General features: G+C 44.7%; 1 protein-coding gene and 1 non-coding gene across 2 annotated transcripts in view; one reads left to right on the top strand and one right to left on the bottom strand.

Moving 5' to 3' along the window:
* Positions 1 to 26,815, top strand: part of LOC126088331 (tubulin polyglutamylase complex subunit 2) — a 140,166-nt gene that overhangs the window by 104,801 nt on the left and 8,550 nt on the right. Inside the window, exon 5 of the mRNA XM_049906464.1 lies at positions 8,819 to 8,965. Coding sequence (XP_049762421.1) covers positions 8,819 to 8,965 — 147 coding nt within the window. The remainder of the gene's footprint in view (positions 1 to 8,818; positions 8,966 to 26,815) is intronic.
* Trnaa-agc (transfer RNA alanine (anticodon AGC)) lies at positions 1,045 to 1,117 on the bottom strand. Its single transcript has one exon. It is a non-coding gene; the product is annotated as a tRNA-Ala (tRNA).

Here is a 26,815-nt window from a genome sequence, read left to right on the forward strand (position 1 = left end):
GGGGCGGGTGGACTGCTGTGGCCTGTTGTGGGGTTGTGAACCACTGAGAGCTACGGCGGGACGAAGCCTCTCCGTCGTTTCCAGGTCCTCGGTTTAATACATACGTACCATTTTATTCGAGGGCCGGTCAGTTTACTTCGGTATTCGTTGGCTTTCTTCTCCACTGTGTTCGATACCTTGTCTGCTATTTTGGTTGAAAATCGGCGACATATGTATCACGCCCGGATGTCGGCCGTATTTATGGGAATTGCATTGAAATAAAAAAAAGACAAACACCTTCCGAAAAGGCCTTGAAGGCCCAACGGTACCGAACGGCCGCCGTGTCGTCCTCAGCCCTTAGACGTCACCGGATGCTGATACGAAGGGCATACGGTCAGCACACTGCTCTCCCGGCCGTTGTCAGTTTTCGTGCCCGGTCTCGCTACTTCTCAGCCAAGTAGCTCCTCAACTGGCGTCACAAAGGCTGAGTGCGCCCCACTTGCCAGCAGCACTCGGCAGACCCAGACGGTGACCCATCCAAGTGCTACCCAAACCGGACAGCGCTTAACTTCGGTGATCTGCCGGGAATCTGTGCTACCACAGAGGCGAGGCCGTTGGCGTTACATTGTAATGTGTAGCGTAAAAAAATTGATCTATGTCATAACTTTCCTTAAATCTAATTACGTTGTAGTCCTTGCTCCAGATGGCATAGTCTACTTATTCAACAGCATTCTTAGCTCAATAAAGATATCTTTAGTCCGAAAGTTTTAATTAGATATGCGAGAGGCAGGCGGTTTTTTAATCTGAACCGTAAGATTCGAAAAACTGAGATAGTGATAAACTCCTTTTGATTTGGTAGTAACAGGCTGAAAAAATGTAGAACCTTTTGAGATTCCGGAGAACACACTAAATAGCCGAAATATTTCACAGTTAAAGTATTCTAAACGTGCTGTGATCAGAACAGGAAGTTCTGAGGTACTCTTCTACGCTAAACATGAATTACTTTACACCACATGTACGTATATTTCCGGGATGATTCTTCGAAGATGAAGAAAAATATGTACCTGGAGGCGCCGGGTATCGATCCCGGTACCTCTCACATGCTAAGCGAGCGCTCTACCATCTGAGCTACGCCCCCGGCTTGTGGAAGTGCTGGCTAACGAACAGTGAAGTCCCTCAGCCTGAACTTTCACTGCTCCAGTTTGTACGCAGTCGAGCCCACTCTCGCGCTCCGCGGCCAGCTGCTGCAGTTCAGCTTTCTGGCTGTGGATGCGTCGGCCAATGAGCGAGTGGTGCACTCTTCGTAGAAGCAGCTCAGGTGGCTTCTCCCATCCTGTGACAAGATTCAATATAGAGACTTGGTTCATTAAATCTGAGGAATGATTCCGGTAGTTCACTCTACAATACTGTCATGCTCAGTATCTTTCAAAAGAAGCAACACATGAAGCTAATTTTGTCAGCAATCTACGTGAGCTCGACGTCTGACAATTATCTGCAAATAATCTGCTTGTCACTGATTCGATTAAGCGTAAATCTTCCAACTTATGCTTTGTTATGTAAGGTACTATAAATAATGTACAAATACTACCATCAGAGGAGAGTGATTACATGCCCCTTTTTTATAATTGAGTACCAAAACTTAAAATGGCCAACAGAACGTCAGCAACGTCAGGCGCTTGAATCCCTTGAAATACATCTAAATTCTAAGATATTATGAGTAAAATCTCCCCTCTCTTGTTTGTGTTGATTGCTTGTTTCAAATGGCTCTGAGCACTATGAGAGATCATCAGTCCCCTAGAACTTAGAACTACTTAAACCTAACCAACCTAAGGACATCACACACATCCATGCCCGAGGCAGGATTCGAACCTGCGACCGTAGCGGTCGCGCGGTTCCAGACTATAGCGCCTAGAACCGCTCGGCCACCCCGGCCGGCGATACGGAACAAAAAACGTCTAATGAACTTACGTCCGGAAACGCATGGTTTCCTTGCTAGAGACCATTTATTCAATTATACTTTGTTACAGGAACTGCGGTCTAATACGTGCTGTACCACGCAGCTACAGTTACAGTATGCATGGTTTCGTCGTAGAGGGTGGTACTGCTCCTCACGCGTCATTCCCTAGCGCGCTCTTCCGTCGTAGTAATTGGTAATGTTGTATCCGATTTACTTCTCTTGCTGATTCACCTTGTAGTGGATGTGATACAGCGTTTTACACAATGGTTCCGTATTCGAATCGGGAGCTTGCCGACATGGTGTTTACTTACGGAAAGGCAACCAGCGTGGGCAGCAAGGTTGTATCAGGAGACATATCCCCGCAGACTACAACCACAGCATTCAATGTTTGCAACACTGTTTCGCCGTTTATCTGAGACAAGGTCGTTTCATGAAGAAGGAAATCACGAACGACGTTCCTGAAATGTTCGGACACCGGAGCTGGAGGAACCTGTGATTAATACTGTGGAAAGCGAGCGCCTTGTCTGTAGCAGGCAATTGACCCGCCAGTACGGAGTAAGCCAGTCGACCATGTGGAACATTTCCCATGACAATTGTTACTACCCGTATCAATTGTAGCATGTGCAGGGAGGGCTTACTAACGACAAACGTTCGACATCGGGAGCAGTTCTGTCACTCGTTTCTTCACCAGGCAACCACGATTCCGGGATTTGTGTCATCCATCCTGTTCACGGATGATGCCAATTTTACGCGGAGAGGTATCTTCAACTTTCATAACAGTCATCTGTGGGATAGTATGCAGAACCCCGACGGAATGGTGACAGCTATTCATCAGCATCGGTGCAGATGGAAAGTGTGGCCGGGACAACTGGCAACCGTATTCTGGGGCCAGACTTCCTTCCACATCGCTTAACGGGCCGGAGCTATCGCCGTTTCTTGCGGGTGTCTTTGCCTCCCCTACTGGAAGAAGTGCCATTGATGATCCGAAAGGTTATGTGGCTGCTACATGGAGTGTTCCCCGATAGGTCAACTGCTGTGGGTTGACCCCTCATTCGTGGTCGAGTGGGAGGTCATTCCAAAATCTGGCAGGCAGCGAAAAACTTCCCGAGGGGCCGATTGTAGGGTCTCCCGGTTCGTTTGACGAACAGGTTTCGGGCGTTATCTGTGGCTGACGATGTCTCTGAGCCGGATGCAGTCGTCCACCCTGTTCCAGAGGAAGCTTCTTGGCCTGCAAGGTCTCAGTATTCACAAAAAAAATGGTTCAAATGGCTCTGAGCACTATGGGACTTAACTTCTAACATCATCAGTCCCCTAGAACTTAGAACTACTTAAACCTAACTAACCTAAGGACGTCACACACATCCATGCCCGAGGCAGGATTCGAACCTGCGACCGTATCGGCCGCGCGGGCCCAGACTGTAGCGCCTTTAACCGCTTGGCCACCACGGCCGGCTCGGTATTCACAGAGGGTGGGTTTGCTGGTAGTTGGGAGCTCCAACGTTAGGCACTTAATGGGGCCCCTTAGGAACATGGCTGCCAAGGAGGGGAAGGAAGCCAGTGTGCACTCCGTGTGCATACCAGGGGGAGTCAGTCCAGATGTAGAAAGGGTGCTTTCAGATGCCATGAAGAGTACTGGGTGCAGCCAACTGCAGGTGGTGCTCATGTCGGTACCAATGACGTGTGTCGCTTTGGATCAGAGGAGATTCTCTCTGGTTTCGGGCGGCTAGCGGAAATGGTAAGGACTGTCAGTCTTGCTTCCGAGATTAAGGTGGAGCTCACCATCTGCAGATCATCAATGGAATGGTTCTGTGACTGTATAGGCTGTAGATTACTTGACTTGCGCCACCGGGTGGTGGGTTTCCGGGTTCCGCTTAGTAGGTCACGAGTCCACCACACACAGGAAGCGGCTACACGGGTCGTGGGGGCTGTGTGGAACGGACTGGGCGTTTTTTTTTTTTTTTTTAGGTTAGAGGGTCTCAGGGAACAACAGAATGGGCGTCCGTTTAAAAAGGGGACAGGTAAAACCACAGTAAGTTAGTTGCAGAAACGATCGGTATTGTAGTTGTAAATTGTCGAACCTGTGTTGGGAAAGAACCAGAGTTCCAAGCCCTAATAGAAAGCACGGAAGTTCAAATAGTTACAGGTACACAACGCTGGCTAAAGCCGGAAATAAGTTCAGACGAAATTTTTTCAAACGATCTAACAGTGTTCAGAAAGGATAGATTAAATACAGTTGGTGGTGGAAGTCAGTAGCTGTCAGAAGTAGTTTGCCTTGTAGTGAAATTGAAGTAGATAGTTCCTGCGAAATAGTATGGGTAGAGGTTATACTTGACAATCTGACTAAACTATTAATTGGATCGTTTTACCAACCCCCCCCCCCCCCTCCTCACGACTCAAAAGATATCGTTACTGAACAGTTCAAAGAAAACTTGAGTCTCATTTCAAATAGGTACCCCACTCACACAGCTATAGTCGGTGGTGACTTCAATCTACCCTCGATATGCTGGAAAAATTATACGTTTAAAGCCAGCGGCAGGCATAAAACGTCATCCGAAATTGTACTGAATGCTTTCTCAGAAAATTATTTTGAACAATTAGTTCATGAGCCCACTCGAAGCGTAAATGGTTGCGAAAGCATATTTGACCTCTTAGCAATAAATAATCCTGGACAAATAATGCGTATCGTGACGAATACAGGATTAGCGACCACAAGGCATTTGCTGCTAGGCTGAATGGTTAACACCTACAACTGACAAAAAGAAACGCAAAGTATATCTTTTTAAAAAAGCTGATAAAAATGCTCTTAACGCCGTTTTAAGAGACAGTCTTCACTCATTCTGATCTGATCATGTAAGGCGTAGAAAAGTTGTGGAATGGTTTCGAAGAGAGAGTATCGACAGCAATTGAGGGACATATACCAATTAATTTAATTGTGATGGTACTGATCCTCCATGGTACACAAAACAGGTCAGATCGCTGTTGCAGAAGCAGCGAGAAAAGCATGCCAAATTTAAAAGAACGCAAAATCTCCAAGACTGGCAAAAATTTACAGAAGTTCAAAGCATAGCGCGTACTTCAATGCGAGATGCTTTTAATAATTTCCATAAAGAAACTCTGTCTCGAAATCTGGCAGAAAATCCAAAGAGATTCTGGTTACATATAAAGCACACCAGTGGCAAGACGCAATCAATACCTTCACTGCGCGATAACAACGATGAAGTCACTGATGACAGTGCTACTAAAGCAGAGTTATTAAACACGGTTTTCCGAAATACCTTCACTAAAGAAGACGAAATACATATTCCTGAATTCCAATCAAGAATAACTGCCAAGATGACAGACATAGAAGTAGATATCGTCGGTGTCGCAAAGCGGCTTATATCACTTAATAAGGGCAAGACTTCTGGTCCAGATTGTATACTAGTCAGGTTCCTCTCAGAGTATGCTGATACAATAGCTCCATATTTAGCAATTATATACAACCGCTCGTTCACAGAAAGATCCGTACCTAAAGACTGGAAAATCGCTCAAGTCACACCAATACCCAAAAAGAGAAGTAGGGGTAATCAGTTGAATTACAGGCCTATATCACTAACGTCGATTTGCAGTAGGGCTTTGGAACATTTACTATATTCGAACACTATGATGTACCTCGAAGAAAACGATTTATTGACATATAGTCAGCACGGATTCAGAAAATATCATTCTTGCGAAACACAGCTAGCTCTTTATACTCATGGAGTAATGAGTGCTATCGACAGGAGATGTCAAATTGATTCCATGTTTTTAGATTTCCAGAAGGTTTTCGACACCGTTCCTCACAAGCGTCATCTAACCAAATTGCGTGCCTGTGGAATATCGCCTCAGTTGTGCGACTGGATTCGTGATTTCCTGTCAGAAAGGTCACAGTTCGTAGTAATAGACGGGAAATCCATCGAGTAAAACAAAAGTTGGTAACGGAGGCACATAAACAGAGCCTTTAATAAACCCTCACAAGAAATAATCACATACAGTCAAGTAATGTAAGGCTGAATCATTTGGTACAGTGCGACCAATCAATCTTTCAGTAATCCTTTGATTTAAAAATTCCCTCAATTCCAGATGCCAGTGTGGCAGAGCCCCATCCTGTTGGTAAATGAAGCCTTTCGAATCAGTGTCCAACTATGGGAAAAGAAATTTATAAAGCATATCGAGATATGTGATTCCTGTAACAGTGTACTCGGCAAAAAAAAAGGACCATGCACTTTTTTGCGTGAAACAGCAAAAAACACATTAAATTTTGGAGTGTCCCTGTGATCTGTGATGTTGTACAACCTCACGTGGTTGTTCCATGCCCATATTCTCACATTATGTCAGTTTACCTCTCCAAATAGATGGAATGTTGCCTCGTCACTTAACACCTTCCCACCTACTATAAGTCCCTCCAAATCCTTGAACACCATGCACTTCGCTTCGCCTATCACATCCGTCTCCCATCCCCCACGCAGATCCTATACAACTTGATTCCCCTCCCGCACCTTCTCCTTTTCCTCGATTGGATACGGATCCTTTACACCTTCCACAAGCTCGACCCCTCACATCTGCTTGTCTCTCCCACCCTCGCCCATCCCAGCCCACTGCTGCGCCTGTGTTCTTGCATTCCACCTGCTCTCCATCTTCACACCCTCCATACCATTGCCAGGGTGGCTTACGCCAACTCCCCCTGCCTGATGATGTCCTTATTCTGTCCATCTACCCCTCCTTCCAGCTCTGACTCTCCCCTCCCACTCCCCCATTTTTCCGCAGGGCTCCCTCTCTCCCTCCTCACCTTCTTTTCCCCCCCTCCTCTCTCCCACGTCTCCCCCTTCCACCCCCTCCCCAGGCTTCCAACCCCTACCCTCTCCCCTCCCCCCACTCTCCCTTCTTTTTCACACTGGCTCCACCCCCCTCCTTCCCTCCCTCCAACCTCCCCCTTCCACCTGGAGGCAGGTCACCCCCCTCTTCGTCAGTGTGTTTGTGAGTGCTTCGCCGATGATCGTCACCAGTGTTTCCGTGCGTCAGTGTTTCTCCGTTGTGTGCTACAGTGGTTTCATCGGTGTTCCCCTATGTTCTCGTCTCCAACTGGATGTCTTCGTGTGTTCAACTGGTGACGCCCTTTGTGTACAGTGCCTTCTGTTGAACGACTTCTAATATATTGTGTAATGTTCATCATGTATTACCATGCTTTTTATGTTTCTCTGTCTTCTATGTTTATATGTTGTATCTATTGGCCGAAGAGCGGCGTATGTAGGCCGCTGCCGGCCCGCCTCATCTGAGGCATGAAATAACAATAAAGGAAAAAAAAGTCATTAAACACTAAGCGTGGAAGAAAACTGTCATCCCCCATTTTGCGAAGAACGACATTACAGAACTCCACACGTTGTTGTTTGTAACCTTCACGAAGAGCTTGCAGTATGGTTTCATGTTCAAACGTCGACGCATCATACGCCAGACGGACATCGGGGGTATGTTGAGTCGTCGAGCTGCACGGCGAACAGGTTTCTGCGGACTCCTTGTGAAACTATGGCGGACGAGTTCGACGTCTGTGCCAGATTTGCCTTTACACAAGCAACGTGTTTCTCGGTATCGTTCATGCCATCGTCTAATGCTCTGTGCTGTAGGAGGATCCACACCATACCTAGTACGAAAGTCACGCTGGACAGTTGTTACTGATCCGCACTGTGCAAAACGTAGAACACAAAACGCTTTCAGTTGTGATAATTATTTGAAACGCTCCGCTGCCGACAGGTGTTGTTGATATACCTCGATGGGGACAGCTGAAAATGTGTGCCCTGACCGGGACTCGAACCTGGGATCTTCTGCTTACATGGCAGACGCTCTATGCATTTTTTTTTTTAAAATCTCATTTTCTTCTTTTTCGTTCCTTGCAACTGCTTGGGGCGGACGTCGCAAGACACCGGTTTCAGTTCGTCGTTGATCCGTTAACTCAGTTTTTTTATTACCGAGGGCAGCTAACGCTCTGACCGAACACGCTGAGCTACCGTGCCAGCTGGAGCCACCGAAGACACAGATGAATAGCGCGACTGCAGGGACTTATCCCTTGCACGCTTTCCATGAGAGCCACATTCCCAACTGTTCACAATCTACATACGTAATGTACCTAATAGGTATTTGCCCATCCACTCATTACTCGCGCACACTAAGGTGACGATTCCCGTAAGAGTTCGGGCAACCTGTGCGCATTCGCACAGACGAAGGTCAATGGCTGGGTAGCTTGTAACTATATATGAAGATAGTAACTGTTCTTGAAAGAACAGAGCCGGCCGTGCGGTTCTAGGCGCTTCACTCTGGAACCGAGCGACCGCTACGGTCGCAGTTTCGAATCCTGCCTCGGGCATGGCTGTGTGTGATGTCCTTAGGTTAGTTAGGTTTAAGTAGTTCTAAGTTCTAGGGGACTAATGACCTCAGAAGTTAAGTCACATAGTGCTCAGAGCCATTTGAACCATTTTGGAAGAACAGATACCATTGATGACCGTGCAGCTTCTCTGTCGGTAGCTGAGGTTTTCAATTAATTATCATTTATTCTAGGGAAGCTGACGGTCATCAGCGATATCTGTTCTTTCGAGAACAGTTACGCCGTTTTAACTAGAATTGATATGGGCGCACTATGCTGCTACCTGCCGGGAACCATGTGAAACTCGAGAGTTTGGTATTTCCAACAGTACGTTGTTCACGCACGTATTTCATATAACATAATAGTAACGATTTTTTTTTAATCGGGAAGTTCTTTTTTATACTCCCTGTATTACTTAATGGTAGCTGAATGGGAATCACTTAGCTCTGAGCACCTCCTTGAGTAGATCCGCGTCACTGAGAGATCGTGTGTGTCGGTTGTGCCGGCAGCAAATGATGGTGCTGGTGGCGCCGCACCTGGTGCAGCAGGCGGCGTCGCCGGCGCCGGTGGACTGGAGCGAGGCGCCGCTGAACCACCTGGACCCCGCCGTGCTGAAGGCGCCCGCCCAGTCCGGCGCCGGCCGCGCCGCGGCCAGGGCCGGCAGGGAGCGCGACCGCGACCGCGACAGGGACAGGGACAGGGACAGGGAGCGCGGCGAGCCGCACGCCTCCTGAGCGCCTAAAGCCTGCTGCCTGCTGCCTGAAGCCTGGCTCCCCGCCAAAGTTTCTGTACTGTAACACCTTCAATAAACGAAAACTACTAGTGTCTACACCACTACACCTTGTAGTACGATTCAGTGCAATCCCTGGACTGCAAAACTAACTAAAGAATTTATTTGGATTGTGCATACCTTACGTATCTCAGTCCGGCTGAGTAAAATGAAAAATATTTTTATTCCCTACAGATGTCTCCTAAAAAAAAAAAAATAAAAAAAAATCGCATAGCGCGATGTAGACTCGCACACCGAGGGTTCGTACAAAGTTAATTATGCATACAGATAGTTCATCCTGCTCAGGAACTGAGAATTTCGGTGAGTGTTACTTGTTATCAACATCGATCCTGGCAACATATTGAAATAATTGTGTGACATATATGACCGTATCTTTCAAGTTTTTCTTTTCTTTATTGAGTTTCGATTCCCCCCGAAGGGGGCGGGCTGGCAGCAGCTTAGTATGCCGCTCTTCAGCCTACAGAATTTGTTTTAAAAAGAGGAAGATAATAAATAATAAAAACAGGCGATAAAATCGAAGACTTAAATGGTAACATGGCGGAAAAATCGTGGAACTTAAAAGCATAGAAACAAAGGGATGATGATGCTGCTAAAATACATATGAAGCAGACAGGTAAAATAATAGAAAGACAATTAAAAAAACCGGCGACAGTCTGGTTTCTGTTCGCAAGAGACATAAAATTCACACCCAGCGACAGCATGATTTCTGTTCGCAACACTTTGGAAAGATGAAACACTCAACATTCACTTGAACACTGGACTAAAATGTTGGCAAATATGACATACCATAGCCGAGGGCAGGTGGGGGGAACCTGGACAGATGATGGGTAAATAAAAAGGGGGAAAGGAGAGGAAAAACAAAGGGGGGGGGAAGGAGCCGATGGAGGACAAGGACCCATAAGAGGGGGCGGGGGTGTGTGGGCAGATGCGATAGGGAGTGGGGAAGGCAGAGGAGGGGAATACAAAAGGACTCGCGGGGGGGGGGGGAGGTAGGGAGAGGGTAGGCGGGAAGAAACAGGATGGAAGGGGGGGCGTATCTTTCATCTGAGTTAATACACTCCTGGAAATGGAAAAAAGAACACATTGACACCGGTGTGTCAGACCCACCATACTTGCTCCGGACACTGCAAGAGGGCTGTACAAGCAATGATCACACGCACGGCACAGCGGACACACCAGGAACCGCGGTGTTGGCCGTCGAATGGCGTTAGCTGCGCAGCATTTGTGCACCGCCGCCGTCAGTGTCAGCCAGTTTGCCGTGGCATACGGAGCTCCATCGCAGTCTTTAACACTGGTAGCATGCCGCGACAGCGTGGACGTGAACCGTATGTGCAGTTGACGGACTTTGAGCGGGGAGGTATAGTGGGCATGCGGGAGGCCGGGTGGACGTACCGCCGAATTGCTCAACACGTGGGGCGTGAGGTCTCCACAGTACATCGATGTTGTCGCCAGTGGTCGGCGGAAGGTGCACGTGCTCGTCGACCTGGGACCGGACCGCAGCGACGCACGGATGCACGCCAAGACCGTACGATCATACGCAGTGCCGTAGGGGACCGCACCGCCACTTCCCAGCAAATTAGGGACACTGTTGCTCCTGGGGTATCGGCGAGGACCATTCGCAAGCGTCTCCATGAAGCTGGGCTTCGGTCCCGCACACCGTTAGGCCGTCTTCCGCTCACGCCCCAACATCGTGCAGACCGCCTCCAGTGGTGTCGCGACAGGCGTGAATGGAGGGACGAATGGAGACGTGTCGTCTTCAGCGATGAGAGTCGCTTCTGCCTTGGTACCTGTGATGGTCGTATGCGTGTTTGGCGCCGTGCAGGTGAACGCCACAATCAGGACTGCATACGACCGAGGCACACAGGGCCAACACCCGGCATCATGGTGTGGGGAGCGATCTCCTACACTGGCCGTACACCACTGGTAATCGTCGAGGGGACACTGAATAGTGCACGGTACATCCAAACCGTCATCGAACCCATCGTTCTACCATTCCTAGACCGGCAAGGGAACTTGCTGTTCCAACAGGACAATGCACGTCCGCATGTATCCCGTGCCACCCAACGTGCTCTAGAAGGTGTAAGTCAACTACCCTGGCCAGCAAGATCTCCGGATCTGTCCCCCATTGAGCATGTTTGGGACTGGATGAAGCGTCGTCTCACGCGGTCTGCACGTCCAGCACGAACGCTGGTCCAACTGAGGCGCCAGGTGGAAATGGCATGGCAAGCCGTTCCACAGGACTACATCCAGCATCTCTACGATCGTCTCCATGGGAGAATAGCAGCCTGCATTGCTGCGATAGGTGGATATACACTGTACTAGTGCCGACATTGTGCATGCTCTGCTGCCTGTGTCTATGTGCCTGTGGTTCTGTCAGTGTGATCATGTGATGTATCTGACCCCAGGAATGTGTCAATAAAGTTTCCCCTTCCTGGGACAATGACTTCACGGTGTTCTTATTTCAATTTCCAGGAGTGTATATTTACACTTTTATATTTTTTACGCTGCCAAGGGACTTGACACGTCAACCTATTCCGGAGAAATGGGCTGGCAACAGACGGACAGATAGTCATGTAAAAGATAAAAAATGTTTTTTCGTCTGGTGTGATTACAAACATTTTAGGATTTATTTCCTTTTGCTTGTACTGCGGAACTTTGGTTGTTGCCAAATTTCGCGAGTCTACGTCAAAGAGAAGAACCCTCTAGACTTTGCTGAGTGACTTTGGCACCATCAAAATGTGTGTCATAAATGCTGAATCCTTTGACTGCACTGACTTAGATGTTTAAATGTTTTAGACCGGAAAGCGGCCGTAGACCTTAGTATGTGACATAAATTTTGACTTGATACGTTAAACCGTTTCTGAAGAAATTGGAATTAAAAGACGGACGGTAAACGCCAAAAATTTTTTTTCGACTGATATTATTATTATTATTATTAGCGAATGTCCCCATGGGAGAACGATAAGCAGGTGATTAACATTTCTTAATGTTCTTCTTATTTTCCCAGTATTTCTTCATTGCCTCCCCAAAGGCCTTCTTCCTTTCTTCGGTCCACTTTGCTCGGAAAGGTTTAGATTCCGTCTCTGGAGTAAACTTCCACTTGTCGATTTTTCTTCTGAATGTATCCCGGTCTGATGTGTTTGTTATGTCAATTTTTGCCTTTTTCAAATCCTTCTTAACTTCAGTTACCCAGGGTATTGTTGCCTTAAGTGATGTCATATAGTCCAATAGACGTTTAGTTAACCTGTTTCCAGGTAATCTGTCTATATGTCCATAAAACTTCATCCGCCTCTTCCTGATATCTGCCTCGATGTTTGATATTTTTTCGGTTGTCTCGGTAGTCTGCAGCCTGTATCCATCTTGTGTGTATCGTGGTCCTAGGATTTTTCTAATAATTTTTCTCTCTACTTTCTTAATTTCGTGTAAATCTAATTTTCTATTCAGGGAGAGTGTTTCACTTGCATATGTGACTGTTGGTTTGATGACTGTGTTGTAGTGTCTGATTTTAGTGCCTTTTGATAGACATTTCTTGTTATATATATTTTGAATAAGTCCGAATGCTTTCTTGATTTTCTGTAATCGGTTTTTTTGTGCTATTTTCTCAAGTCCTGTTGGTTCAATAACTTCACCGAGATACTTAAAGTGCTTGACTCTAGTTATTTCACCATACTTTGTTTTTAGTTTCGAAATATCTAATTTTGAGCAGATGAATTCTGTCTTCTCAAAGGAGATTTGCAGGCCAACCTTCTCAGCACATTCTTTAAGTGTCTCAATTTGTTTTACTGCTGTTTCTTCACTGTCAGTTATAATTGCCAAGTCATCTGCAAACGCTAAATAAGGGATGTTCAATTTTCCTTTACCTCTTCCTAGTTCAATTGGCTTCCACAAGCTTTGTTTCCTTAGTGTTACTTCCCACTCTTTCATAACTTTGTCCAAAACTATATTGAATAATAGTGGTGAGATCCCATCTCCTTGTCTTACTCCTGTTTTAATTGAGAATGGTTCCGAAATTTTCCCTCTGAATTTAATTTTTGATTTGGTTTCTGTTAGTGTTTGTTCAATTAGTTTTCGGGTTTTAGTGTCTAGGCCTCGTTCTTCGAGAATGTGACATAGAGACTGTCTGTCTATGGAATCGTATGCCTTTTTGAAATCAACGAATGTGCAGATTATTGGTTTTGACCTGATTGCTTTAATCTTTAAAATAGTTTTAAGGTTGAATATCTGTTCCGGGCATGATCTATTAGGACGAAAGCCTGCTTGGTAGTCTGAAATTGTATGTTCTAGTTGTTCTTGTGCCCTCTTTAGGAGACATGCAGATAGAATTTTGTAGGTAACTGGTAAAAGTGAAATGCCTCTGTAGTTGTTTACGTCTGATCTCTCTCCCTTTTTGTGCAATGGGTGAATTAGTGCACACTTCCACTCCTCTGGGATATTTTCTGTCTGCCAAATTTCTTGGATGATGCTAGTGATCTCTTTTAACGAATTTGGACCAAGGTTTTTCAGTAGTTCAGCTACAATTCCATCTTCTCCCGATGATTTATTGTTTTTGAGTTTTCTAATGTGACTATAAATTTCTTCTTGAGATGGTGGTAGTGAAGTCTCATTCGTGTGTTCTGGTTGTAATCTGGGGAATCTTGTACTTGGTTGTGGGCAATTTAGGAGTTGTGAGAAATATTTAGCTAGTTCTTGGCAATTTTCTTTGTTAGTTAGTGCCAATTTTCCATTCTGTTTCCGGAAGCAGAGATTTTGTGGAGTGTATCCTTTGATTTGATTTGCGAATATTTTATAAAAATCTTGAGTGTTGTGGTTCTTAAAGTTTTCTTCAATTGTGTTTAGTTGTTCATTAAGGTATTTTCTTTTAGTTTGTCTAAGTATTTTAGCTGTTTGTTTTCTCACTTTGAAAAATGTTTGTTGTGTGGTTTCTGATTTGTCACAATTGTAATTTAAAAAGGCTTGTTGTCTCTCTTCTAATGCGTTATCACAATTCGAATTCCACCATGGATGCTTGGATATTTTCTTTAACGGAATCAAATCTCTTGCTTTCTGTATAATTTTCGTTCGGAAATCTTTCCAGTTGTTTGTTGGTTGTTTATCCCATGCTTCTGTAATTTCTGATTCCTTGATATTTTTCAAGTCAAATTTGGGAATTAGTGGTGATTTCCTTTGGCGTTTCCTTTTTGGAGTGAATTTAATTTTAACTCTGGTAAGGTAGTGGTCAGAATCTATATTTGCCCCTCTGCGGACTTGAACGTCGTGTATTTCTTTCTGGAAGTCATAGGAGATCGCAACATGGTCTATTTGAAATTCACCAAGCTGAAGGTTTGGTGATCTCCATGTTTTTTGTTTATTGGGGTCTTTTCGAAGTGATGTTGTCACGATTTTTAGGTTGTTTTGCTGACATAACTCGATGAGTCTCATGCCGTTCTTGTTTGTGAATTTGTGTGCAGGGTAATTACCGACTGTTTTTTTATATTTCCTCTCTTTGCCAATTTGCGCGTTGAAATCCCCTAGAAGAATTTTTACATCCTCCTCTGGAATTTTGGACATTTCAGTTTCGAGTTTTTCCCAAAATTTTTCTGTCTTCTCCGGTTCTTTTTTGTTGGCAATGTTGGTAGGTGCATGAACATTAATAAATGTATATATTTTGTTGGTGTGCTTGATTCGCATGGTCATTAGTCTGTTACTGATTTGATTTATGTCTATAATAGAGTCAAGGGTGTCCTTATTTACAATAAAAGCCATGCCAAATATTGCAGCTCCTTTGCCAATTTTCTTGTCTGTTTTACTTTTAAAGATACGGTAATTGTTGTAGTCTATTGTTTCTGAATCAGTGAATCTGGTCTCTTGGAGAGCAAGGATTTGAATTTTCTGTTTGTTGAGTTCTGTTGTAAGATTATGAAGTTTGCCTGTCTGAATTAGTGTCTGAATGTTAAAAGTGCCAATAAATGTATGGGACTTTCGTGGACGTTTACTAGAGAACTCCGACTTTCTCTGTCGTACGAGCCCAAGCTCCCCAGAATCCGATAGCTTGGTTGTCGCCACAGGGCGAGTGGATTGGCCACCTGGGGTAATATTAATTTTACTTGTACGAATCATACTGCTTGTAATTAAGTTCCAGCTAATGCTGGGTAGTTAGAACCAGGGATTGTTAGTTCCTGGAGCTTGGTGTTCAGCCGCACCTCACATGGTGAACAGACGCTGGCCAGAGTACCGGTGGTTGCCACACAGACGTGTCTGGGCTTTTCAATATGCTTTATCTTGTTGATAATGCTTGCCTCTTCCGCCAGTTCCGCCGTACCGATGATCTTCATCTCCGTCTTCCCTACCGTTGAGGTCTTTTTCGACTGATATAATCACAAATTAATAACTTTCGGACTTTCTCCTTTACCTGTACTGTGGAACCTTGCTTCTCGCCAATTTTCATCATTCTAGACCAATGGAAACTACAGTATAGGTTTTGATGAGTGAGTTAGTGTGTGACATAAATTTCGACTTGGTTAGTCTACCCGTTCCTGAGAAAAAGGACTTTTTTAACAGTCTGACAGACAGACAGACGGACAACAAAGTGATCCTATAAGGGTTTGGTTTTTACCAGTTGAGATACGGAAGCCTCAAAAGGATCTTTCCTGGGTTATAGTTATCGGTAGCCTTCATATTATTTTAAAACATTACTTGATATTCAAATATTAGCCAGGTATGGAAGATAAAACAAAGATGATGGACTGAGGCTCTTTCTGAATGATAGGATTGAAAGAGCGTTTGACTAGAATGAATATTGCCTTGAGAAGACATTATAAGAAGAAAATTAACAAAAACAAAACGGGGGTGACGGGAGGTAATCGAACTGAATCAGGCGATGCTGAGGGAGTTAGATTAGGAGTTAGATTGGGAAATGAGACATTAAAAGCAGTAGATGATTAAAGCTGTTTGCAGCAAGATAACTAACGATGGCCTACGTGGAGAAGATATAAAATGCAGACTGGCAGTATGAAGAAAAATGTTTCTATGTAAGAGAAATTTGTTAAAACCAAATGTAAATTCAAATGTTAGGAAAACTTTTCTGAAAGTATTTGTTTGGAGTCTAACCTTTTACGGAAATGAAGCATGAACAATACATAGTACTGAAAAGAAGAGAATAAAATCTTTTGAAATACATGTAAATGCTAAAAATTAGATGGTATAATATTTACAATCGTAGAACATGAGACCAGTTAAACTGTCTCTTCCAAATTGTGATAAACCTTTTGCATTTCCTTTATGTTTTCGTCTTCTTTAAAGGCAAAGAGAGAAGATGAAGCGGTAGCTCATCATAGAGCCTATGCCTACCGTCATATATTTTTTGACTTTCAGTTGTTAAAAAACAGAGGATTTTTTTCTGGTACCAGTAGGAGGAAGGAAGGATTCGCGCTAAGCTAGTGAGCGAGTGAGAAGCACGTCATTTTTAGCGAGTAATTGTAGACCGCCATTTTGGGGTCGCTATGAATAAGTGAGGAGTATGTATTTCATATGTGCACCGTTTAGAAAAATACAGTATTGTTTTATTAACAGAAAGGTCGTGTGAGTTGTTATTTCAAATAGTACAGAAATTACAAGAACTGAAGCCCACCTGTGTACTTTGAAAAATTACGAAGATCCGATAAGCTTAATGGGAACAAGGTCAAGACTTCAAAGGCGAACACGACGACCAAACATAGCATTATAAAGAATGGTAAGCACAAATCTACAGCGGAGAAAGAAACTACTTCGCCCTGCAAAATACACTCCTGGAAATGGAAAAAAGAACACATTGACACCGAAAAAAACGAGCACTTGCCCGCGAAAGGCAAAGGTCCCGAGTTCGAGTCTCGGTCGGGCACACAGTTTTAATCTGCCAGGAAGTTTCATATCAGCGCACACTCCGCTGCAGAGTGAAAATCTCATTCTGGAAACATCCCCCAGGCTGTGGCTAAGCCATGTCTCCGCAATATCCTTTCTTTCAGGAGTGCTAGTTCTGCAAGGTTCGCAGGAGAGCTTCTGTAAAGTTTGGAAGGTAGGAGACGAGGTACTGGCAGAAGTAAAGCTGTGAGTACCGGTCGTGAGTCGTGCTTCGGTGGCTCAGTTGGTAGAGCACTTGCCCGCGAAAGGCAAAGGTCCCGAGTTCGAGTCTCGGTCGGGCACACAGTTTTAATCTGCCAGGAAGTTTCATATCAGCGCACACTCCGCTGCAGAGTGAAAATCTCATTCTGGAAACATTGACACCGGTGTGTCAGACCCACCATACTTGCTCCGGACACTGCGAGAGGGCTGTACAAGCAATGATCACACGCACGGCACAGCGGACACACCAGGAACCGCGGTGTTGGCCGTCGAATGGCGCTAGCTGCGCAGCATTTGTGCACCGCCGCCGTCAGTGTCAGCCAGTTTGCCGTGGCATACGGAGCTCCATCGCAGTCTTTAACACTGGTAGCATGCCGCGACAGCGTGGACGTGAACCGTATGTGCAGTTGACGGACTTTGAGCGAGGGCGTATAGTGGGCATGCGGGAGGCCGGGTGAACGTACCGCCGAATTGCTCAACACGTGGGGCGTGAGGTCTCCACAGTACATCGATGTTGTCGCCAGTGGTCGGCGGAAGGTGCACGTGCCCGTCGACCTGGGACCGGACCGCAGCGACGCACGGATGCACGCCAAGACTGTAGGATCCTACGCAGTGCCGTAGGGGACCGCACCGCCACTTCCCAGCAAATTAGGGACACTGTTGCTCCTGGGGTATCGGCGAGGACCATTCGCAACCGTCTCCATGAAGCTGGGCTACGGTCCAGCACACCGTTAGGCCGTCTTCCGCTCACGCCCCAACATCGTGCAGCCCGCCTCCAGTGGTGTCGCGACAGGCGTGAATGGAGGGACGAATGGAGACGTGTCGTCTTCAGCGATGAGAGTCGCTTCTGCCTTGGTGCCAATGACGGTCGTATGCGTGTTTGGCGCCGTGCAGGTGAGCGCCACAATCAGGACTGCATACGACCGAGGCACACAGGGCCAACACCCGGCATCATGGTGTGGGGAGCGATCTCCTACACTGGCCGTACACCACTGGTGATCGTCGAGGGGACACTGAATAGTGCACGGTACATCCAAACCGTCATCGAACCCATCGTTCTACCATTCCTAGACCGGCAAGGGAACTTGCTGTTCCAACAGGACAATGCACGTCCGCATGTATCCCGTGCCACCCAACGTGCTCTAGAAGGTGTAAGTCAACTACCCTGGCCAGCAAGATCTCCGGATCTGTCCCCCATTGAGCATGTTTGGGACTGGATGAAGCGTCGTCTCACGCGGTCTGCACGTCCAGCACGAACGCTGGTCCAACTGAGGCGCCAGGTGGAAATGGCATGGCAAGCCGTTCCACAGGACTACATCCAGCATCTCTACGATCGTCTCCATGGGAGAATAGCAGCCTGCATTGCTGCGAAAGGTGGATATACACTGTACTAGCGCCGACATTGTGCATGCTCTGTTGCCTGTGTCTATGTGCCTGTGGTTCTGTCAGTGTGATCATGTGATGTATCTGACCCCAGCAATGTGTCAATAAAGTTTCCCCTTCCTGGGACAATGAATTCACGGTGTTCTTATTTCAATTTCCAGGAGTGTAATATGAACTAATACGAACTTATTTCCAGGCATAGCTCAGCTTATTGTGCTTGTCATTCATGCCGAAAAATTAATCTCATTAATTCAATACATTTTAAAAAGCCACGCATTTCAACATTTTATTATCATCTATTCTATTATTTTATTATATTATAAAATGGAGCACATTTTAAACTTTCTCTACCTCATAAATTAGTTAATTTCAAACAACGGTAACTACAGAACGGGATATCAACAGTTTTAGGCATAGAATATATTGACTACATCTTTCAGCCAACGCCATCTTCGGCAAACACACATTCACACAAGCAAGCACACTTCATGCACACATAAGTTCCGGTCCAAGGTGCCGGTTGTGTCCATGAGGTGTGCTTGCTTGTGTGAAAGTAATGTGTAACGTTCTTTTCGTTGTTATTGTCTGCAACTCAAAGGGTCATCTTTACGGTGAGTACCAATCTGTCCTTTCCTAATATTGTTAGTTAATTTCAAAGATATAAATGGCAATAATTATTGTTATTAATATGAGAGCAGATCTTAGTACCCTTGGTGAATGGATAAGTAGTAACTGATTATGCAATGCGTATATGGTTGTGTAGCTGATGGCCAATGTCAAGATTTTTTTTCTGTTAGTGGCTGAAAACAAAACACTCTGAAGATGGAGGTTCTATTATACTTGACTATGAACCATGAGCCACTACACAGGTCGTCTCAGTTATCAGAAAAGGGATTAACAAAAATGATTGACTGATTACGGGAAGCAATTAGTTGCTTGGCACTGTGTCATCGTATTTAAATCTTCCATGTACATCAAATACTAGCACGTCACTGTTAATCGCGCAGACACATAGAATAAGATTGAACAAAATGAGTGATTCAGACTACATCGTATAGTAGTCTATCCTCGCTACAGATAAAGGCAGATTGACTCTTTAACATCATCATTTTCTGGTAAGACATTGTGCAACAGTTGAAGTATGTCAGCGATAACAATACTCGCACAGCGCTTATTAGTGCAGCCACTGACACAATGACCCGAGGGTCTCCAGACACGTCTTCGGCCTGGAATCTTATTGACTGGAGTAGAGTTGTATTCAGTGATGAGTCCCGCTTCGAACTGAGCCCCGATGGCCAGCAAAGAAGTGTCTGGAGAAGGCCCATAAAGCGGTGGGATACCAAACTGACTTTCGCTCGCCGTATGGCTCGGCAACCAGGAACGATGGTCTGGGTGCCATTTTTTTTCATAGCAGGACCCCTTCGGTTCTCACCCGTGGCTCACTTGTAGCACAGCGGTACAGACGGTGTTCTACGCCCCGTTTTGTTGTCCTTCATGGCAAGTCATCCTGGGCTTACATTTAAGCAAGATAATGCCTGCCCGCACACGGCGAGAGTTTCTACTGCTTGTCTCGATGCTTCCCAAACTCTTCCTTGGCCAGCAAGGTCGCCGGACCTCACCTCAATTGAGAACGTTTGGAGAATTATGGGCAGGGCCCCCAAACCAGTTCGGGATTCTGACGATCTAGCGTGCCAACTGGACAGGCTTTGGCTCGATATCCCTCAACAGGACAACTCTATTAATCAGTGTCAAGCCGAATAACTGCTTGCGTAAGGGACAGTGGTGGATCAGAGCGTTGCTGACTTGCTCAATATGTGAAGCTTTTTCTCTTGAATAAATCCTCCAATTTTTCTGAAACTGTAATCATTGGTTTATCTGCTCATGAACAGCACATCCAATGATTTCGTTCCATTCGGATAATTCCTTCGTGCTGCGTTGTTTTTTTCCTACCGTGTATTTTTATTCAGTTTTTCAATGTTTGCCTAGATTTCTGCCAGAACTAGCAGAAGAACCACGGAGACCCAGAAACATGGGACCACATAAACTGGCATTAAGCGTGAAAGAAATTACAATGCCGTGCATTTTCAGATATTGTAGTTAAGTAGAGTCTTCAACAAATAAGGTTATCAGCAACCTCTTCCAATATTTGTAGAATCTTTAAAGTTCCAAACTTATCAGGTGCAATCATTATGTGTGTATGTGGAAAGACATCATTCGTTTCATTTACGCCCTCAGCCTACGCATAAAGATCGCCATAAAATTGTTTATACCCTTCAGGCATGCAACGAAGCAATTTTCGTACGTCACTCAACTTAGCATATTTTATTAGAACACATCCTGGTGGCTATGCTAGGATGGTGGGTAAACTGGGCACAAGTCGCTCTGGTTGAGCCACTCGAAAACTGTGATAACTACGGCGATCTTTTAATTAAAGTATGCGAGCCAACTGGCTTCAGTGTTGCTACTGTTATACAAAGAGAGAGAATCAGTCCAGGGAGTTATGTTTGTGTTGATTTTTTTGCTTTATGAGCGTGGCGCCGAGATTCTTTCGACATAGCACTTAAGGGAGCGTTATTCTTGTTAAAACTAACTTTCTCCTTATTGCGACTGAGGCCGCTTCAGTAAGAACGGATACTCTTGGCATCAAGGGACGCGGATTATAACAGGGTTAAATCACATTACCAACTATGCTATAAAATTCGAAGTAAAGTCATCGTAGAATAAAATGTATCTACTTTCAAGAAAAAATAAGCTCATTCAGAGAATAGATTACAAAATATTCCGAACATATTAAACATTAGACAGGAAAAATGTTTCCAAAATATGAAGAAATTTTTAAGTTGGATAATAAACTGATCGAAGATAGTCCCAAAGTTGCAGAAACTTTTAATAGCTCTTCTACCATTGGCAGATAGTTTAGGTTTGAAAACGTCCTTAGTAGGTTGGTAAAGGAAAAAGAAATTTGCTGAAATTCGTCACAGTCTCACACCTCCAAAAGAAATTTCAGTGTAATCAATTCTCTTGAAAATAAATACTCAAGTGGTTGTGATTCAGCCGACAATAAAATAATGGAATGTTATCCAGCTTAACTTAGTAATACATTGAGTTACTTATACAATAAGTCTTTAGGCAGTGGTACTTTTTCAGAGAGACTTAAATGTAATGTTATTGAATCTCTTCTCAAAAAATGGGACAAAGCGTTAATAAAGAATTATCGACCTATGTCACTACTGAAAAAATTTTCAAAAAATTTTTAGAAGATCAGATACAATATACTTAAAGACCAGCAAAACATATGCAGTACCAAACAGTTTGGATTTCAGAAAGGTCTGTCAGCTGAAAGCGCTACATTTACCTAGACAGATGATATACCAAGATAAATAAATCAGAGATTATATGCATTAATAGTATTTTGTGAGTTGAATAAGGCTTTGGACTGTGTGTGAATCATGATACCTTTATGCAAAACTTAAAATATTATGGGACACAAAATGTATCAGATCGATGTCATTCACTTAATAATAAGCACGCAGAATTTAAAACAATCAGACATGGCATACTACAAGGTCCTGTTTGGGTCCTCTTGGTTCTAATTCTCGTATACATTAACGATGTTCCACTTGCAGCTTCAGATGTGCAATTATTTTTTTCTTTTGCAGAAATTTTTAAGTTATTTAGTAGTTAGAAATAGTACTGTAATACAATAGTATTGCGTAAAGTTAAGCCAGTTCTCTGTATTGTAGTTAAACATACTTCTTTGACTCTTTTCCATACTTCCTTTGAAAGCACCAAACGACTAAGGTAATATAGTATGCTCTTGCACAGTTAGGCATGTGCCCCTACACTGCTCCTGGTTGTGCTCCAGCAAGGTATAAACCGTGACGCCTGGATGGCGGCATCCATTTCAACTTACTAGCGTGGGAGGTTGCAAGCCACAGGAGCAGAGCACTGCCGTTAACACAGATCAGCACAACCGTGCGTCGAGAGAGAAAAGCAAGCAGCTGCCATTCTTCTCTTGAAGTGTTTTCTTGTCCGCAGTTACTTTCCAACTTTAAGCAGTAATATTACTATATAGTAACAATAGAGGAGTCCATACTGAAGGCAAAGTTGTAGTCACACAAACGAGAACTTGGAATTGAATAATTAGACGAATGCGACAGACCTACAGTCACACAAGCTTGAATAAGTAACATCCGAAAAGCAAGCGATGTTCTTACAGTTTTAATTCATTTAAACTACTTTTCCTTGTAAATGACATTCGCCATCTTGGCTACAATCATGTTTACTTAGTATCTAGTCCGCAGCCACCTCTTTGTAAGTAGGAATTAAGTTTAATTCTTTGAAACATCCCCTTAGAAAAATTAAGAATGAATGTGTTGGTAAACCTTTTACGTTATTTGATTTTCAAACAGCTGAGAAAAACTGAATGTACTCAGACATTTCTCTCTTTACTTATTCTGATCAACCCTAAACTGACAAACAATATTTTTAGCGCAACGAAATCTGACTTTCAATAATCCCTAAAAAAGAATGGCCCTGACTGACAATAACCTATACCTTTCTTGAATCACTCACCTCACAAAACTCTTCGTCACTCGAACTACTGCAATACAGCGAGCGTCAATACTGCCAGCTAAATGAAAGATTCTAACTACTGAAGGCACTGACTACTAATCATCACAAGTACCTAAAAATCTTGCAAGTATAGAACTCACACAGTATCACAATATTAAAAATCCTCAGACATGTCAAACTGGTATAATATATAGTTTTATTTCGAGTCGTTTTTTCCACGAGTTCCATGTCTTTGATCGTCGGTCGAATTAGATTCCACATACGTTTGCGAGCGTAGTTCAAACATCGCTGTAGTCATTTTCGTTCTCCTTGCTGTCTGTTAAAAAATGTAAAAGACACAACTGTCGCCGGCCGGAGTGGCCGTGCGGTTATAGGCGCTACAGTCTGGAACCGCGTGACCGCTACGGTCGCAGGTTCGAATCCTGCCTCGGGCATGGATGTCTGTGATGTCCTTAGGTTAGTTAGGTTTAAGTAGTTCTAAGTTCTAGGGGACTGATGACCTCAGTAGTTAAGTCCCATAGTGCTCAGAGCCATTTGAACCATTTGACACAACTGTCAGTCTGAGAACCCCATTTCTGCGATAGATTTTGCTTTGACTTTACTTCAGCATTAGAACTTAGTGAGTCGATCAGTTAAAATATATCTTGAAAAATATTTCTTGACGAAATCTGAGGTATCATTGTGAATGAAGATATGCGGAATGCATTCTAAGATAATGAAAGTTTCCAGTGAATGAAAGGAATAGATATTGTGATAGTACGATATGTGTGAATCATTTATGTATTTTCATCATGGTTAAGTTAAAATATAAATGGAAGATTTCATAATCTTCTCAGACTATTTTTTTAATTTTTTATTTTTTGGTGTTATTCAGTGAACCTGCTATAAGTGTCAATTTTAAAAAATCAGATTATTCAGTTTAAAGCTTACAATAAAAAGAAAATGTATCCAAAGCTGATCACCATCACATAAACTGGGTTTTGTTACCGTACTGATGGGGTCTTCTCTCCTGAGGCAAAATGGCCCGTAACTGTTGTAACTGGTCATCGATATCACAGGTAATGACATTAGGACGGAGTTGACGCCCGAGTTCAACCCACAAATGTTCTATTGGGAGCAAGTACCACTACCCTTGTAGTAGTCATATACTTATATAAGTATGTGGCATGCACTACTGTGCCGGGATTCAATCCTCTCGGCGACAATTGACCTTGACCACTGATGAATTTCAGTGATATTCCTAAGATGTTTTCCGCACACGTCTAGGCGAATTTAATGCTAATTCATCTTCTCAGAAACACTACGTACTAGAGCTGAACATCGAAACAAACACATCAAAATTTCCACGATTTGGAGATGCACTGCTTTACAAAATAGGTGAAGCACCCAGGAAGGAAGGAGGAAAAGAAACGAAACTTAACGGGTGGAACAGGTTGAGAGGATACGTGATGTTATTTTGGTGATTACAAAATCGAGTCAAATGTACAGAAATCTTGGCAGTATGAGCCAACTTACCAGTGAAAGGTTGCACTCGCTCTGCCCGGATGCATGCACTGATTTCGTTGGGTAAGGCGTCAAAGCCGTTATGTTCTCTCCTGAGGCAAAATAGCCCGTAACTGTTGTAACTGGTCCTCGACGTCATGGGTAATGACATTAGGACGGAGTTGACGCCAGAGCTCAACATACGTATGTTCTATTGGGAGCAAATTTGGGGATCTTGCTGGCTACGCTAATACCTCAATATTACGCAGACAGTCCATAGAGACACGTGCCAAGTGTGGACAGCCATTGTCGTGCTGAAAAGTGATACCATGATACTGTCTCATGAGACGTAACGTACTACGACGCAGGGTGTCCGTGATGTCTCGTTGTGCCGTCAGAGCTCCCCTCAATCACTACCACACGTGACTGGTCATACCAAATGACTATCCACTCCATAATCTTAGGAGTATCATCGCTGTGCCTCTTCAAAACATTGTGAGGATGGGGTCTCTTCCCAGGTCGCTGCTGTACTTACCGACGATGATCACCCGTGCTGTTGGAGTCCGCGATTCATCGCTCAACATAGTGCGACGTCATTCATCAGTAGCCCTTACTACCTGGTCACGGCACGACTCCAAAAGCAGCAGTTTGTGTTGTGGTGTTAACGGCAGCCTTCGCATTGGACGGTAATTCTCTAGTCTGGCTTCGCTAGTCTCCGACCAGTGGTGTAGGATGATACAGAATGTTGCAGGGATTCCATTACTTGTTGTCATACGGCAGGGGCAGGCGTGAACGGGTCACGATGTGCTTGGCGCATAATACGGCGTTCGTCCCTTGTAATGCTCAGACGTGGTGAGCCGGACCCTGACGCCGAGTGTGCTTGCCATCAAGGTCCCGTGTAGTTCAACGTCGGGCCACTGTCACATCCGAATGCTCCACATATTTGGATATAGCGCAATTGGACCAGTTGGCCAAATGGAGACTCTCAATGAGACCCCTTTCCGTCCCATGACCATAACGCCGTCTCACACGAGTACGCAGCCTCTCCGTGTGCTTCACAGTGATTCTTCAACATCTACACTTGATACAGAAGTACTCGTTTCGATATTAACTAATTGCCGACCAATCATACCACAGGTACATTCGATGAGGAACCTGTGAATGATGCGATAGTGCGCGCCGGTTTTCGAAGAACGTCTACGCGTTGCCTTCCACATGAGGTTGTTGATTGTTCCGCTGAAGCATGACATGAGTAATCCTCTGAAGGAGGGAGAGTGCTTCGCGTTCTACTAGTATCCTTATATACCGGTTTTTGTATAGACTGCCCTCAATACGTACGAATCGAACTTGATTGTGTGATCCACAGACACCCGCAAACAATCACACTCGGTTTTTGACCTCTGGATTACGGGATTGCGGCCCATCTGCTTCCACATTGTATGCCACACTTCCTCTCGTCGCTGTGTCAAAAGCTTTTCTGTCTAATGGTTTCACAGTCGCGAGCCACGGATGAGCCATGATGTTAAGCTATGGCGTTCTCATTTCTTGAAGTCTGATCACTCTGCCCCCTAAAGAGTCACACAGAGGCTGATATTACGCCATCTGTAGGCTGCGGGGCACAGTGGCACTTCACATTTCCACTTCATCTGATGGCTCTTCACCGACTGAGCTTGGCGTAACACTGACCTTTACAGACACAAACACGGCGCTGCAAGCCCTATGTGGCAGCCATTTCTTTGTAGTGTTAATCACTTGTTGTTGGTGTAGTCTTCTACTTATCCTCTAGTACTGGACTCATCCCGGACACTCTTTTTGTGCAGGTCATTGTGCGCATTGTCACGAGCTAATTCATTAAGTAACTACCATATGTCTCCTAAAGCACGGCTTTCCGGGCGGGAAGGAACGTCTGGTACCCGGCACGAATCCGCCCGGCGGATTTATGTAGATGTCCGGTGAACCGGCCAGTCTGTGGATGGTTTTTAGGCGGTTTTCCACCTGCCTCGGCGAATGCGGGCTGGTTCCCCTTATTCCGCCTTAGTTACACTATGTCGGCGATTGCTGCGGAAACAAGTTCTCCACGTACGCGTACACCACCATTACTCTACCACGCAAACATAGAGGTTACACTCGTATGGTGTGAGACGTTCCCGGGGGGGTCCACCGGGAGCCGAACCGCACAATAACCCTGGGTTCGGTGCGG

Source organism: Schistocerca cancellata, chromosome 6 (genome assembly GCF_023864275.1).
Source record: "Schistocerca cancellata isolate TAMUIC-IGC-003103 chromosome 6, iqSchCanc2.1, whole genome shotgun sequence".
Lineage (NCBI taxonomy): Eukaryota > Metazoa > Arthropoda > Insecta > Orthoptera > Acrididae > Schistocerca > Schistocerca cancellata.